Source organism: Falco punctatus (genome assembly GCF_963210335.1).
Source record: "Falco punctatus genome assembly, chromosome: 3".
Classification (NCBI taxonomy): domain Eukaryota; kingdom Metazoa; phylum Chordata; class Aves; order Falconiformes; family Falconidae; genus Falco; species Falco punctatus.
Window position 1 is genome coordinate 118,698,789 of NC_137582.1, and position 12,954 is coordinate 118,711,742.

General features: G+C 48.2%; 1 protein-coding gene and 1 long non-coding RNA gene across 2 annotated transcripts in view; one reads left to right on the forward strand and one right to left on the reverse strand.

Annotated features, from left to right (window-relative positions):
• LOC308061682 overlaps window positions 1-12,954 on the forward strand; it is a 529,572-nt gene that overhangs the window by 137,198 nt on the left and 379,420 nt on the right. The window lies entirely within an intron of this gene.
• Window positions 1-12,954, reverse strand: part of GRIK3 (glutamate ionotropic receptor kainate type subunit 3) — a 127,611-nt gene that overhangs the window by 16,867 nt on the left and 97,790 nt on the right. Inside the window, exons 10-11 of the mRNA XM_080381962.1 lie at window positions 11,183-11,386; window positions 1,971-2,194 (exon numbers count right to left, since the gene is read on the reverse strand). Coding sequence (XP_080238088.1) covers window positions 1,971-2,194; window positions 11,183-11,386 — 428 coding nt within the window. The remainder of the gene's footprint in view (window positions 1-1,970; window positions 2,195-11,182; window positions 11,387-12,954) is intronic.

Below are 12,954 nucleotides of genomic sequence, written 5' to 3' on the forward strand. Positions count from 1 at the left end.
GCCAAAATATGTTGCATTTTGCCTGGCCCAGGGTAGAGCTGGCAGGAAGGTCTAGCGATGCGCTAAAGGCAACACAACTCCCGTCCTCTTATAAAATAGTATACAGTAATAACAAGCGCTGCCATTTCCATGCGTTCTACCACCTTCTTGCTGAAAGGAACCGTTAGGTTGTTTCTGTGAGTCGCTGTTTGTACTGCAGTGCTACAAGAGCCCTGGCCTGTGCTCCCAGCAGGCGCTGTGCAAACACAGCGTGCAAAGCCACCCGCGCTCAGGCGGCTGCTGGGGGACCTCAGGAAAGTGCCTGGAAACCTGGTGCATGGCCGTTTGATAGAGATGCGTTGCAAAGACCAGGGAGGGGGACAACTGCAGTTAAAATCTTGAGCAGGGTGGGCCTTCTGTGTCTTTGAAGAGTGAAGTGCAACCTCTCCGGCTCTGCACCTCTGCAGAGGAGGGATCGGATGATGTAGCTGCTTTGCCATCCCAGATGGTTTGGAGTGCTAATGCTGTCTGCTAAGCCGAGTTTGCTTTGACAACTGCTGTTATGTGTAATTAGGATATTACACAGTAAACTCAGGAAATCATCTCTAAATGCCTCCACGGACCTGAGGGATGTTGGAAATTGCAGATTTGTTGTAACACGAGGGTTAATGGATTCTGGTTGCTACAGTTTGTATTTAATCTTTACTTTGACTATCTGGTGTCGGTGGATTAGATAGAGGCTGGTTTCTGAAGGATGCTCTGAGGAAAGTACCGCACAGCAGCCCTTGGGTTAGCGGGGTCTGCACAGAGCCCCAGTCCCAGGCGTGTGGTTAGCAGGGAGGTTTCTAAAGGCACCACTGGCATAACTTGAACTGGAAAAAATGAGAAATGAGTGTCTAATTGCAGACTGTGCTTAGGAAACTTCCCCGGGGAAGGCTTTTACCTTAAGTATTTAGACATCCAGCAGGGGCTGTGTGTGGCCAGGAAGAGCGACTGCCTGGCAGGAGGGAGGCAAGTGCTTTGTTTTGGTTTGAAAAGGTGGAATCATGTATTGAGAGCAGCCCTGGACTGTGTGCCTCATCAAAGACTCTGTGAAATTAATAACACATGCAATTATGCAAATGATGCTTTTAAATATAAAGGTTTTAAACATGCTAATTAGATGCATATTAATTTTGTTAACAGACACATTGTCTGATCCTTAGCGATGGGTTCTCCATTCTTTTGATACAGAGAAGGGTTTGTGGGAGCTTTGCTGGTGGAAGGTTCAGAAACAGGAGCTGAAAATGGTCTGGGACATGGGAGCTTTGTGTCCAGGACACAGCGGAGAGGCTGGGCTTCTTGCTGGAGAAAGTGGGTAAGAACTGACCTAACAGGAACTGGAATGGTGAATGATATAGAGCAGGAAAATTACCCTTCATTATACCAGGGAGGTGCTAATGAAATGGAAAGGCAACAACATTTCTAAAATCATAAAAGAAAGTGTGGTTTAAAATTCTTTTGTACTGGAAGTCTATAAAATGTGTGGAACTGCCTGCCTTGATACAACAAAAAGGCTTACATGTTTATGTTAATAAAGCAAACAAACACAAGCACATTTAGTATGGTAAAACAGTACAAAGGCTATAATGCAGGCTTTAGCTAGCAAAGAAGGAAACAGATTTCCCCTGTGAATAGCTTATCTTTGATTCTCACCACGGGGTTTGCATCACCTCTACGAACACTCTGAGATACAGGTCCGAAAGAGAGCACAGCACAGGAGTCTGGCAGTTAGGAGCAACCCGACACCAAGAGACCAGCCTGCCTTTGGTAATGGACCAAAAGTAATTTCATTAATGACGTGGGTTTAATGCTGCGGTTCCCACTGGGTGGCTGGATCCTTGAACACACCAGGCAGCAAAACAGATCTGGGCAGGGGGAGGGTGTCTTATCGCATGGCAGCAGATGTGGCGTGATAGCAGTTGGATGGGGTGGCACCAGTGTCCCCTTACCTGGCTATGACAAAGAGCACACAGCTGACTCCCAGGTAGGCAAGGAGGATGTACATCCAAATGTCAGGAGACAAGGGGTTGAGGAAGGAGAACACGCTGGGGTTGGTCCCGTTGGGCTTCCTGTACAAGATGCTGACCCCCAGCGTCATGAAGGGCTTGGAGAAGTCTATCGCTTTCTCCCGAACATGGGTGATGGTGAGAGGAGCAACGGCCAGATCAGCTTTCTGTGTGCAACGCAGAGGGAGGGAGACACAGAGGGAGAGAGAAAGAAGGCATTAGGAACCAAGACGTTTCCATCCCCGCAGCAGTCACGCTGCAGTAATGGGCTAAAGAGCCCCAAAGCGCAGCCCTGGGGTTCCCCCTTCCCATTGCACAGGGGGTACATCTGCTCTGTGCGTCTGCCAGAGCCAGGCTGCACCTCCTGCCCCCCGTCCTGGCTCAGGCAGAGCCCTCTGTGCCTGGCACCAACTGTTCCCCTTCGGACCTGCAATCTTGCTGTACCGGCAAGCACAAAGCTGTCACCAGAGCTGCGCTGCGTTGGTCACGGACGGTGTTTGGGCAGCTTTCTTGTGAGCTCCCCGCACAGCCCTCCAGGTGAGGGGCCAGGGACCGTTCTGTGTGCGTTAGGCACAAGAACACCTGAGACAGGACAGGTGGAACTTTGGACTGATATAATATGGTCCAGTTATTATAAATGCTTCTTATCAACTTAACAAAACCCCAACATAGACACAGGGTCTCCAAAACGCACTGGGTGGGATTCTGGAGGTGGTGGTGTAGATGTGTTAGCCATCTTTAAAAGAGTTGTTCCAGATTTAAACCAGTGGGCCGGGGAGCAAAACGTGGTCTTTTGTTTGCTAATTATACTCCGTGACTTTCATTTTACAGATTTTTGGCTGATGTTAGCTCGTGAAATACAGTGCAGACAACAGAGAGTTGTTACAGTCTCTGCAGCTTTTGCCCAGATGCGATGAGCTCATTCTGATAGGCTTTTCAAAGTGGTCAGAAGAATTACATTTTACAGTGGTTAAAACTTCTGTGATCCTCACTGCGCTTGCTTCTTGCCACAGAACTCTTTACAACCGAGAGTTTGCTGTGTGCAAATCCCACCGCTGGCAGAGATGATTTGTTTCTGTTGGCCTTCCTTTTGGTATTGCTGCAAGAGGAGAAAGTCGTGGAGGGAAGCCACTCCAGAATGAAGTTGCAGAAAGTAATGTTGTAGCAGCATGATGTAAAAGGTTCAATTTTTTTTTCCCTTAGTCAACTCCTTGATACAGCTTGAAAGACTCATTTTAAGGAAGCTGTGACGGAGGGTAGGAGTGCTGCTGTTTGGGAATGCTCGCAGCCTGCCTGGCTGGCGGGAGCGAGAAAACCTCACACGGTTCCCCTTACATCTTTCTTCCGTGCGTATGGTTGCAAGCCCCACCTAGGAAATGCTTTTGCTAATTAATGTGGACTTCACAGTTTGTCATGTTGGAACTATCTGAGCTGCACAGGGAATTTCAGCTGAGCATATTCTTTGTCCTGACTTCTTGTATGAATTGTTTCTTTCTCTTATTTCTGTTATTTAGTAATTTCTGTGCTAGATTCAGCGAGCAACCACACACAACCTTTCTGTTGGTTAAGAGCTGTGTTCATTCCTCTCACTAAACATTCATTCAGGTTCCTAGGAAAACCTTAAGTAAATACATCCAAGGCTACCTCAATGTCAGCTGCCTTGCTTGGGGCTTGCAAATCACTCTTTCGGTATCATTGACTTCAGAGGAAATGCAGGCACATAAATTACGTTTCTGAAGTTGAGAGGTACCTCCCCCCGTGCCAGGTGCCTAGTGTACCCGTGCAAGATTTATTTAACATCTGCTTCTGAAAATTAAAATTCTAAATTAACCATGGGTGATAATTACCTAGAGATATAGTGGATTTGTCATTACCTGCAAACTTTAAATCAGTATTAGCTGTCTTGCTAGAACATGCTTTACTCCAACAGAAACAGCTGAAGAAACTGGTGAAGATCTCTGGTGTGAGTTGTGGACGAAAGCCAGACTAATGGTCTCATTTGACCTTGCAAATCTATGATGAAAGTCAGTGGAATATTTTTAATTACTTTTTTCTATATGAAGAGTTTCTACATGAGCTTTTACCCGTTACATATGTCTGTGTGTGTATGAAAGGGATCTCCTCTCCAAGGACGTAGCTTATAGGTCCTGAATAGAAGTGTTTCGGGAGTTCTGTAACAAAAATAAAAATGATGTAATATTTTTTAAACACGGTTCTTCAGCTGAGCCCTGGTTGGTTCCCTTTCCTTCTTTTTCCAAATGGAAATAGATTTTTAAATCCACTTGGTATAGAAAGTGCCCATTTCAATCACTGGCATTTGTCAAAACTTAGAGAAAATAGAAACAGTATTTTCCCGGTGAGCCGTTTTGTGCCAGCTGTGGGTATGGCGACATTGATGCAAACTGAAGGACAGAGGTTTTTAGAAGCAGACAGGCCATGCTGGCTGTCCAGCTTGAGATGGCGAAGTTCTGCATCTTGGGAGTGGGACCTGCGTCCTTGGTACTGTCCTGGCAGAGGGTGCCTGGCAGGTTCACGGCTCAGCTGCTCTCCCCACGTTACAGCACACTTGAGAATTTTGGCTTATCAGTCTCTAAAGTCATGAGGCAGAAGAAGCAAAAGAAATGCAGCATTTTAGTTCCTCCGTCACTTCTGTGTGGGTGTCCTGACTCAACAGGGAAAACTGAAGGTGATACTGAAGGATTTGGCTACAGATTTTTCTGAAGGAGGAAACAAATGAACGGTTCTGTGGTCAGTGCTCGCTAGCAACTGCCTGTCTGAAAGATCTTGAGCCAAATTTGTCAAAATGATATACCCAGCTAAGTAACAGCTAGGAGTTTATGCTTTACCACAGAAAATGGAGAGAGAAATCTGCATGGATGCCCAAGGATCAAAACGCTTTTAGTGCAGAAATAAAATTTTACTGTGTCATTTCAGCAGCTCCTGTGATTTGATCACAGCCCCGTGTCCTTGGCAGTAAATGTCACACGCAGGCAGAACGGAGCATGTATTAGGGAGCCCAGTCTGGTGTGGTATCCTGCACTGTTAAAGGCAGTACAGGGCTGCGCTTCGATATCCTTTTTATCAATGCAGATTTTTTCTGAAGGTGGCCTCTAATTAAGGTCTTGCTGACAGAGAGGATCTAAATCAAAACCCACCAAGGGTGAAGCTTTCATTTGTCGTGCTTTGACATTACAAACTGGGAAGTCAATTATCAGGCCCTGACTGCTTCCTTCACTCAGCCCCAACTTTTATGCTGTTGCACAGTAAGATGGATTTTTTTTTTAAATGACAAATTATAGCAAGTGCCAGTGGCTTAAAGGCTGTTGTCCAGCAAAACCACTTAAGCACACGCTTCTGTTTTACTGGAGCTTGCACGCCTTCCAAGTCTTATGTATGTTCTTAAGTGTTCTGCTGAATTGAGGCCAAAAAGATGAATTTTGCCAAGGCAGCTACAAACCAAATGCAGACGCTTCTCTAACGCACCTTGGAGGGTTTGGATCTCCTTATTCACTCAGTGCTACAGCATTTTCACTTGGGTGGAACTGATGCGAGTTCACCGGGCGTTCAGTGGATGGAGGATCGTATTCTCTGCAGAGCCATTGGCTTTTATCAGAAAATGCTAATTCTTATCTTTGAGTTGTCAGTTATCAGGGGAGTGTGGCCTGTGGGTCAGAACAGCTCCTGCACAGCCACGGTGACTGTGGAAATCCTGCAGCACCCAACCTCTGCCAGAGGAAAGCTGCCTGTGACGGCCAGTCGCAGCAGAGCCCGCAAACAGCATAAGCACCAAGATAAATATTTATTCAAGAAAATAAGCTGCCTCTGTGCTTATTTTTTCCAATCTCAGTTAGGTATTTACATAAACTCATTATGTGTGTGTTGTCTGAGAGACAGATAAATAGTGCATATTTTACTAATTTAATTGTTATTCAGGTGTCTGTCTGGCAGCATCGACACTTTCATCCCTCGGTCTTTTTTGCCACCACCACTGCCAGTGCTGGGGCCGCGGTGCTTTTCTGCTCTTCTGCTCCCACCACCTCGCTTCAACTCCCCTCTCTGCCCTCCTCCCTGCTTTGATTACTCAGCTGCTGTGCCATGCTCCTGCACCTCATACCCCTCCCTGGGTCTGCTGCATGCTGGCCTCACTCCTGCATCTTTCTCTGTAGCAGAGCCAGCACCTGGGTGTCCTTGGGCACAGAGACCCCAGAGCGCTGGAGGATGACAAAGGACAGCCAGTTTCTCTTGCAGCCCATGGCTTGGAGACAGAGGGGCTGCTGCTTTACAAGGCACTGGAGAGCTCTGCCGAGAGCCCTGTGCCCGCAGCCCTCCTCTCTGGCTGGCCAGGGATAGGAAAACACTCAGCGTGAGAGGTGACGCTTGAGGAGAGTGAGGTTGTGCCCAGCAGCCTCCCAGATGCACCTTGGCCTGCCACCACACGCACCGTGCGGCTGGGGGTCAGCGTTAATTGTCTGACTCCAGCTCTTAATGGCTGCTCTTACCATTTCAGGCCTAATTTAGAGATAATTTTTGTCAATGCATTTATTTAATATCAGTTGGGAATTAAGAACAGATATCAGCAGGGAAAACCTAGCTGTAAGCCAAAGAGGAGAAATGAGGACTGTAAAGTCCTGTTGGGACTCTTGTAATCTTTTCTTTAAGGAAGTTCTTCAGAGAGGGAACTGCCATTAATTGTACCTGAGGGATGTCACAGGCTGTAGGATCCAAGTGAGAAGGGCCATGTTTTTAGAGACAAGCCCTATCCTATGAATTACTGGCAGGTGAGCAAGCCAGGGGAGGGAAAGGCAGGTCCAGAGACACCTGCAGAAAACGCAGGGCTCCCAACGTACACTTCAGTATGCTTCCATCACCTGGATCACTGAACGTGATAAAAATGAATCCACCCAATTAACGATGCTGGGCACAAAAGGAGAAAGTGCAGCCAGCTCTTTTGGCTTTTTTGCTTCTGCCCCCTAATTATGAGTTCCTGCAGTGTCTAAACATGAGATGGAGGACCTTCATTTAACGAAACTGTTTTTTCCCTATTCCTGGCCCAGTGGCTTCCAAATGAATCCCCAGTTCGTGGCACTTCAAATAAACATCCACCAGTGCAGGAACATGAAAGGGAATGTGGCAGTGTGGTGCAATATGTATTTCTGCCAGAATTTACTGTCAATAAATGCCCACTTATTGTGAAAGTGTTAAATCAACTGTCATAAATCATCCCTAAGGATAGATATTACATCTTTTCTATAGTTACCATTGGCAGGGATTTCCATTAGAAACCCTGTTATTTTCCATACCTTTTTTATTCCCACATGAAGTTTCAGATTGAAAGGAAATTTGATATGCACTGTCTCAGCAGAAGACAAGTTTTATTTGTGAACAAGTTTGTGCAAAATGTCCAGAACGACTCATTCTGCTGGTTTTATGTGATTCTGCCCACAAACTATAGGGAAGATTTGCAGGCAGTATTTTGACAGACAACTTAGAATTTATAAATCAGAATGGATGGCCCACAAATGCACAGTGTAGTTTTGCTTGTATCAATAATAATTTCTATGAATAAATATCAGTAACAGTTCACTACTGATGAAAGGAGGGGATCTGACAGTTGCCACATTCCCTGTTTATAATGAGTGCTGGGCACAGGAGCTTCTCCATGCCACCTGGGTGCCCCAGACCTCCCCAAATGCCAGTACTGTGAGCAAATTCAGCTCTCATGGCCTGTCTGATTGAGGACTCTGCAGGAGTGTCCAGGGAAAGTGACAATAAAAATCAAACTGCAGTGAGGAAAGAGTCTAGTTCTCCAGGGAACGGACTGAATTCTGTCAAAACAGGGATTTTTTTTTTGGTGATGAAAGATGAGCTGCAGATGAAAGGCAGCGGGGCAGGGCTTTTTGCATCTAACTGCATGAGGCTGTCTTCTCCAGACCTGCTACTGGGGACCTGGAAGACAGGGTCATGCTGTGAGCTGCTCCGACTGCTGTTGCTTTTCCTGTTTACGCTTAAGGCCAGACTAGAAACAAAGCAATTTTACAAAGGATTGTAGCCCAAGGCATTACTGCCTATGGCCAGGCATGTCTGGATCAGAGAGGAGAGGAGAAGAAGGATGATGTGTGATTCCAAAACAAGCCGTGAGAGCTCGCTTGTGTAAACAGCCTGGCCTCAGTCATGTGCACTGTGATTTGCACCTTTGTGTGGTAGGCACCAATCATCCCTGAGACACTACAGTCCCACATCTGCTTGGGCTACCCTGCCTGCCACCTACGCCCAGCTCCCAGCTGTACCCCCAGCCCAGCAGAAGGCCATCCTGAGTGACGGGCTGCCCCTTGCTTCGCCCTTCTCCTTTCCACCCAATTTCTGCCTCGGATTGGGCTATGCCTGGTACGTAGTGTCTGCTACTCCCAGGGCTCTCAGACCTTCCAAGGGATAGCAAGCATCATTTTAGCCCCTTGTTTCACCTCAGGAGCACTTTTTCTTATGCACAGGGTATTCAACCAAGCCTGCACGTCAGTTCAGCCCACCAGAGCTGGTGTACCGCAGCAGTCCCAGGATCTCAGTCTCAGATGCACAGGCGTTAAGTGGGTCTTCAGCAACGCGCAGACTTCCTGCATAGAGTTAATCCTGGCCTGGGTGTTGGGACCTCGCAAAATCCTGCCTGCTTTAACCTCCCACATGAACGATCCCAATTCTTTATGAGAAGGAGACACTGAATATGGAGGAAAGCCAGCCCAGATATCAAACTCAAAGTGTGGGCAGCCCTGTTTTCATCACTACAACTCTGAAAGCTGTCTCCAATGCTCTTCCTGCTAGGTGTGAAATAAATTTGAACTTTCCCTTTGCAAAGTGCCCGTCAGTTGTTCCTTTTCCCACAAGATTTGAAGATGCTTTGATGCTGAGGAAGGGCCCCATCTGCTCGCTGTTTCACTTTTTAATGCTTTATATAAACACTGCTATAAAAAGCAATGAAATGCAGATAAAGAAAATAATGGCTTCATGTGGGGTTTGGCCAATGGTTATCAATCACTCCAAGGTGTGCACCCAACCACACCTATTAGAAAGCAGAGTTCAAACTTGATGCTACAGTAAAACACGCAAGAAGAGGGAATTTGGTCTTTTCCTGTTGCTGCATGTTAATTTGCTTTTAAATAGTCAGCCAAGAAATACTTTAATGCAGGTTGACCATGAATTTTATGTTACTTGAAGAGGTTGTTCCCCATACCTTCTCGGTCTGTCTCTTTTAGCTGACCACAGCTTTGAGAATGGCTGAAAGCCTCCCGAGGGCCCCATAACATCTTGCAGGACATTGGAAGTGACACGGTTCAGACTAAATGATGGTCTGGCTTCTATTCCCTATATCGTATTTCCTGCTTTGGAGCAATTTACTTCTTCAGAGCCCTGCACTACAGTGAGAGCCCCAGACTCTGCTCCCAGCAGCGGCTGTGGGGCCACAGGAGCCATGTCCCAGAGCGCACTGCCAAGGATTGCAGCCTGTGCTCTGCGTCTGCTTGTATCTATGTCACACACATCATTCGGAGCAGCAAAACACCAGTCTCTTCCACTGGGATGCTGTCACTTGCCTAACTTAACCAGGCTGTTGCATAAGAGACTATAAAATCTGTATTTTGAGCTGTATAGAATTTTCTGGAAGCAAAACTACAAAGGCAGGTTTGCACAGCCTGTGGCATATTCCCCACACAGCATCACGCTCCCCCGAGGGCTGTCCTTGCATGCCCTTGCTGCGCTTCCCGCTTCTCCGGGGTGAGCCATCTAAGGACTACAGCACTCTTCTTAAACTGATTAAGCATCGCTTTGTCCCTATAAGGGACATAATCATTATCATCTGCCTTTTACAGATGGAGGAAGTATTGCACAGAAGGAACTTGTCCAATGTCATTTAGGGCAGACAGGCCAAACCCAGAAACACAACCTCGATCCCTGAGCCCCAGCTCCGCAGTCTCACCGCCAGACAGGGCTGTTATCTATTCACAGCGAAGCCCATTTACTGAAGTGACTCACCCAGCAAATATATTCTTCTCACATGAACTGTAGAGGCATCGCAGCTGCTATGTATGTAGGATTATTTTTGTCTCTTTTCTGCTTAGGCGATGTTTTCAAAACGTAACCAGGAACTTGAGAGGTGGTCTGAGGGCTGCACCACTTGACCAGGATATTCAGGAGAAGAGACCTGTGTTACAGCTCTAGGACTGCTTATATCGCTGCCCGTGGTGAGGCAATCATAGATTAGTTTTGTCCTGATCTTTTATTTTAGAGACCTTGTCTGGGAATCAGAGCTTGATAAAAATGCCAGCTTTCCTCACCTCCCTAACTGGGCTTCTGGGATCACAGGGTGTCCTGGAGGCAAAGTATCTAATTAGGAAACTGAGCAAGCTCTGCCTGTGTGTTGAAGTTTCAGACTAGGTGACTTCTTGGTGGCTGCGAGAGTAAAGCTGCCACAACAGTTTTGCTGGTGTTTAATGGGCTTTTAGAAGTGGCTGCAGAAGGGAAAGCACAGCTGCTCTGTTGCAGGGGGAGCTCCATGTCCCAGGAGATTTTAGAAAATAAGCTGTGTTTATTAAAAAAAAAAAAAAAGTATTAAACTGTCCCCTGCACACCTGCTCTTGCAGTCTGGATACATCATCTGGATTCAGCTGAGCTGTGTCTTGGACATGTCTGGGGTCCCAAAGCCAGCTCGGTGTTGTGCTCTGGACCGTGTTTGTCAGGGGCAGAGCAGCAGCATCCTCGGGGGGATGCGAGCAGGCACAAAGTGCCCAGGCGGCCACACTGCTGGCTCAGGAGAGCCAGTGTGCAACCTGACCTCGGAGAACGCTCTTCCCTTCCCTCTGCGTGCCCAGCCTGCAACCCACTGTGGGGCAGCAGCCTGGTGGCGAGGCTCTGCAGCTTCAGCCATTTCTGTACTGTGAGAATGTCCATTTTCAGAAACTCCAAATGAATGTTTAGAAGAGTCAGGCAAAGAGATACTCTTCTGACCAATGGTGCAACACAGAGCCCAGGCAGGGTTGGGCACTTGCTGTGGCTATCCTGAGCCAGCAAGCAGTGGCCACCTGTCCCACCCCAGGCAGAAAGCCTTGGGGACAGCCTGGCCACCCCTTGGCAGCCACCGGCTGCCCATGCCGCAGATGGGCCTCACTCACGTGGTCAATGAGCTCCTTGATCATGCCGTTCCACTGCCCCTTCTCGTCTTGTGCCCCGTATTTCCCGTCCTCCACCAGCCGGATCTCATAGGTGAAGCCCAGGATGATGGCCAGCTCCTTCAGGAGGTCAATGCAGTAACCCTCAAAGCGGTCGTTCCCGAACAGGGCCGTGTCAGACTTACGGAACATGACAAAGGGCTCTTCCTGCACATGGGAAGGCAAAAAGTCCCCGTTAAGGGTCAGCCGGGGTCCCAGCTCCCACTGGAGGCAGGGCTGCCACTGCGGGCCAGCCTGAGCCATGAGACCCAGGCTCTTCAGACAGGGTTGGCACTGTGACATGTTGGGAATAAATTAACTTTGCACAGCACATCAGCTAATTAGCAACCTTGTTTACCCCACAAAATTTAATTTTGTCTCTTCTGAGCAGCCAACTGTTTCCCATTTGGTAGGATTTCAGAGAGAAAAATAACCATTTCATGCTCTAAAAATGTAGAATGTTGAGAAACAACAAAAGGGGGGGAGGGCAAAATCAACCCCAAGTCCCCCACAGCAGAAATGCAGCCGACCCGCACTGCAGTACCTGTTATTCTCTACAGCAGTGGCGAGCAAGAGGCTGGTGGGTTAAGGGCGAGGGAGCTGTGCGTGGCTGGTGGCCAGCCCCAAATGTTCCCCAGTTCAGCTTGCCTTCCTCTTTGCTGGCACTGCCTGGTGGGATACCCTGTCCCCATGCAGCACTACTGCTGCCCGGAGAAAGTTTCTGCCATCTGCTCCAGTTATGGCTGCCGTGGAAAGGTTGGGGGGTGTCTTTAATCACCGTGGTGCCAAGCACCGGTGCAAGTGAAAAATAACTAATGAAGTGCTTTATAGCGGGCTTTGCCCTAAGGATCCCTGCCCCTTTAGTGGAGGCTGGCAGGTGAGGTCCGCAAACACAGCAAACTGCACAGCCCTTGGGTGTGTATCAGGCTTGGGCAGTCACCAAGGACGAGGGACACGGGGGAGCCCGAGGGAGAAAACGTGTAGAGGACAGATGGAAATGGCAAAAGATGGTAGGCAGCAGGCAAAAGCTAGAAGGCAAAGGGAGGCTGAGATATTAACAGCAGTTAACACGTGGCTCAAATTGAAGGTATCTGCAAGGCTACTGTCCTTGCCTGCGGGGTGGCCAGTGAGGGGAGGGCTCATGTTTTGCTCCGCCAAGGCAGCCACGTTGCTGGAGTCCCTGTGATATTGCACGGGGACAGGGGGACTTGAAGTTGCAGGAGGGAAGTTCTGAGTCCCAGTTAGAGTACTACCAAGACGCCTGGTCTGGTGGAACGCAGGTGCCCAGTCTCTGGTGGGTATGCCGAGGAGGGGGGTCAGGACCCAGAGCTGGGCTGTGCCAGCCTGGGGGTTGGTGGTTTTTGGCTTCCAGCGCAATCTGCCAGCCTGCACCTCTGCTGTGGGGGACCTCTGCCACCCACCGGGTGGGCAGGCAAGCAGGTAGGAGGTGCCTGCTCGGCCTCAAAGCAGGGTGGGGACGAGAGAGAGCACACGAAGCTCGATTTGCAGCATTATAAAGCAAAACCGATAACATCACGCCTATAGAGTTTAGCTTGGCAGCACAGCTTGGTTAAATCCTGCTCTCCCTCGCCGCCTCCTCAGCTTTTTTCTCTGGAATTAGTGCTTTGTTTGTGAATCAGCTGAATCTATGGATCTTGATATAAATACACCAGCTTCAGAGCAGCCATAAAGCACTATTAATTTTGGGAAGCGCTGTAGGGATTACATACATATTT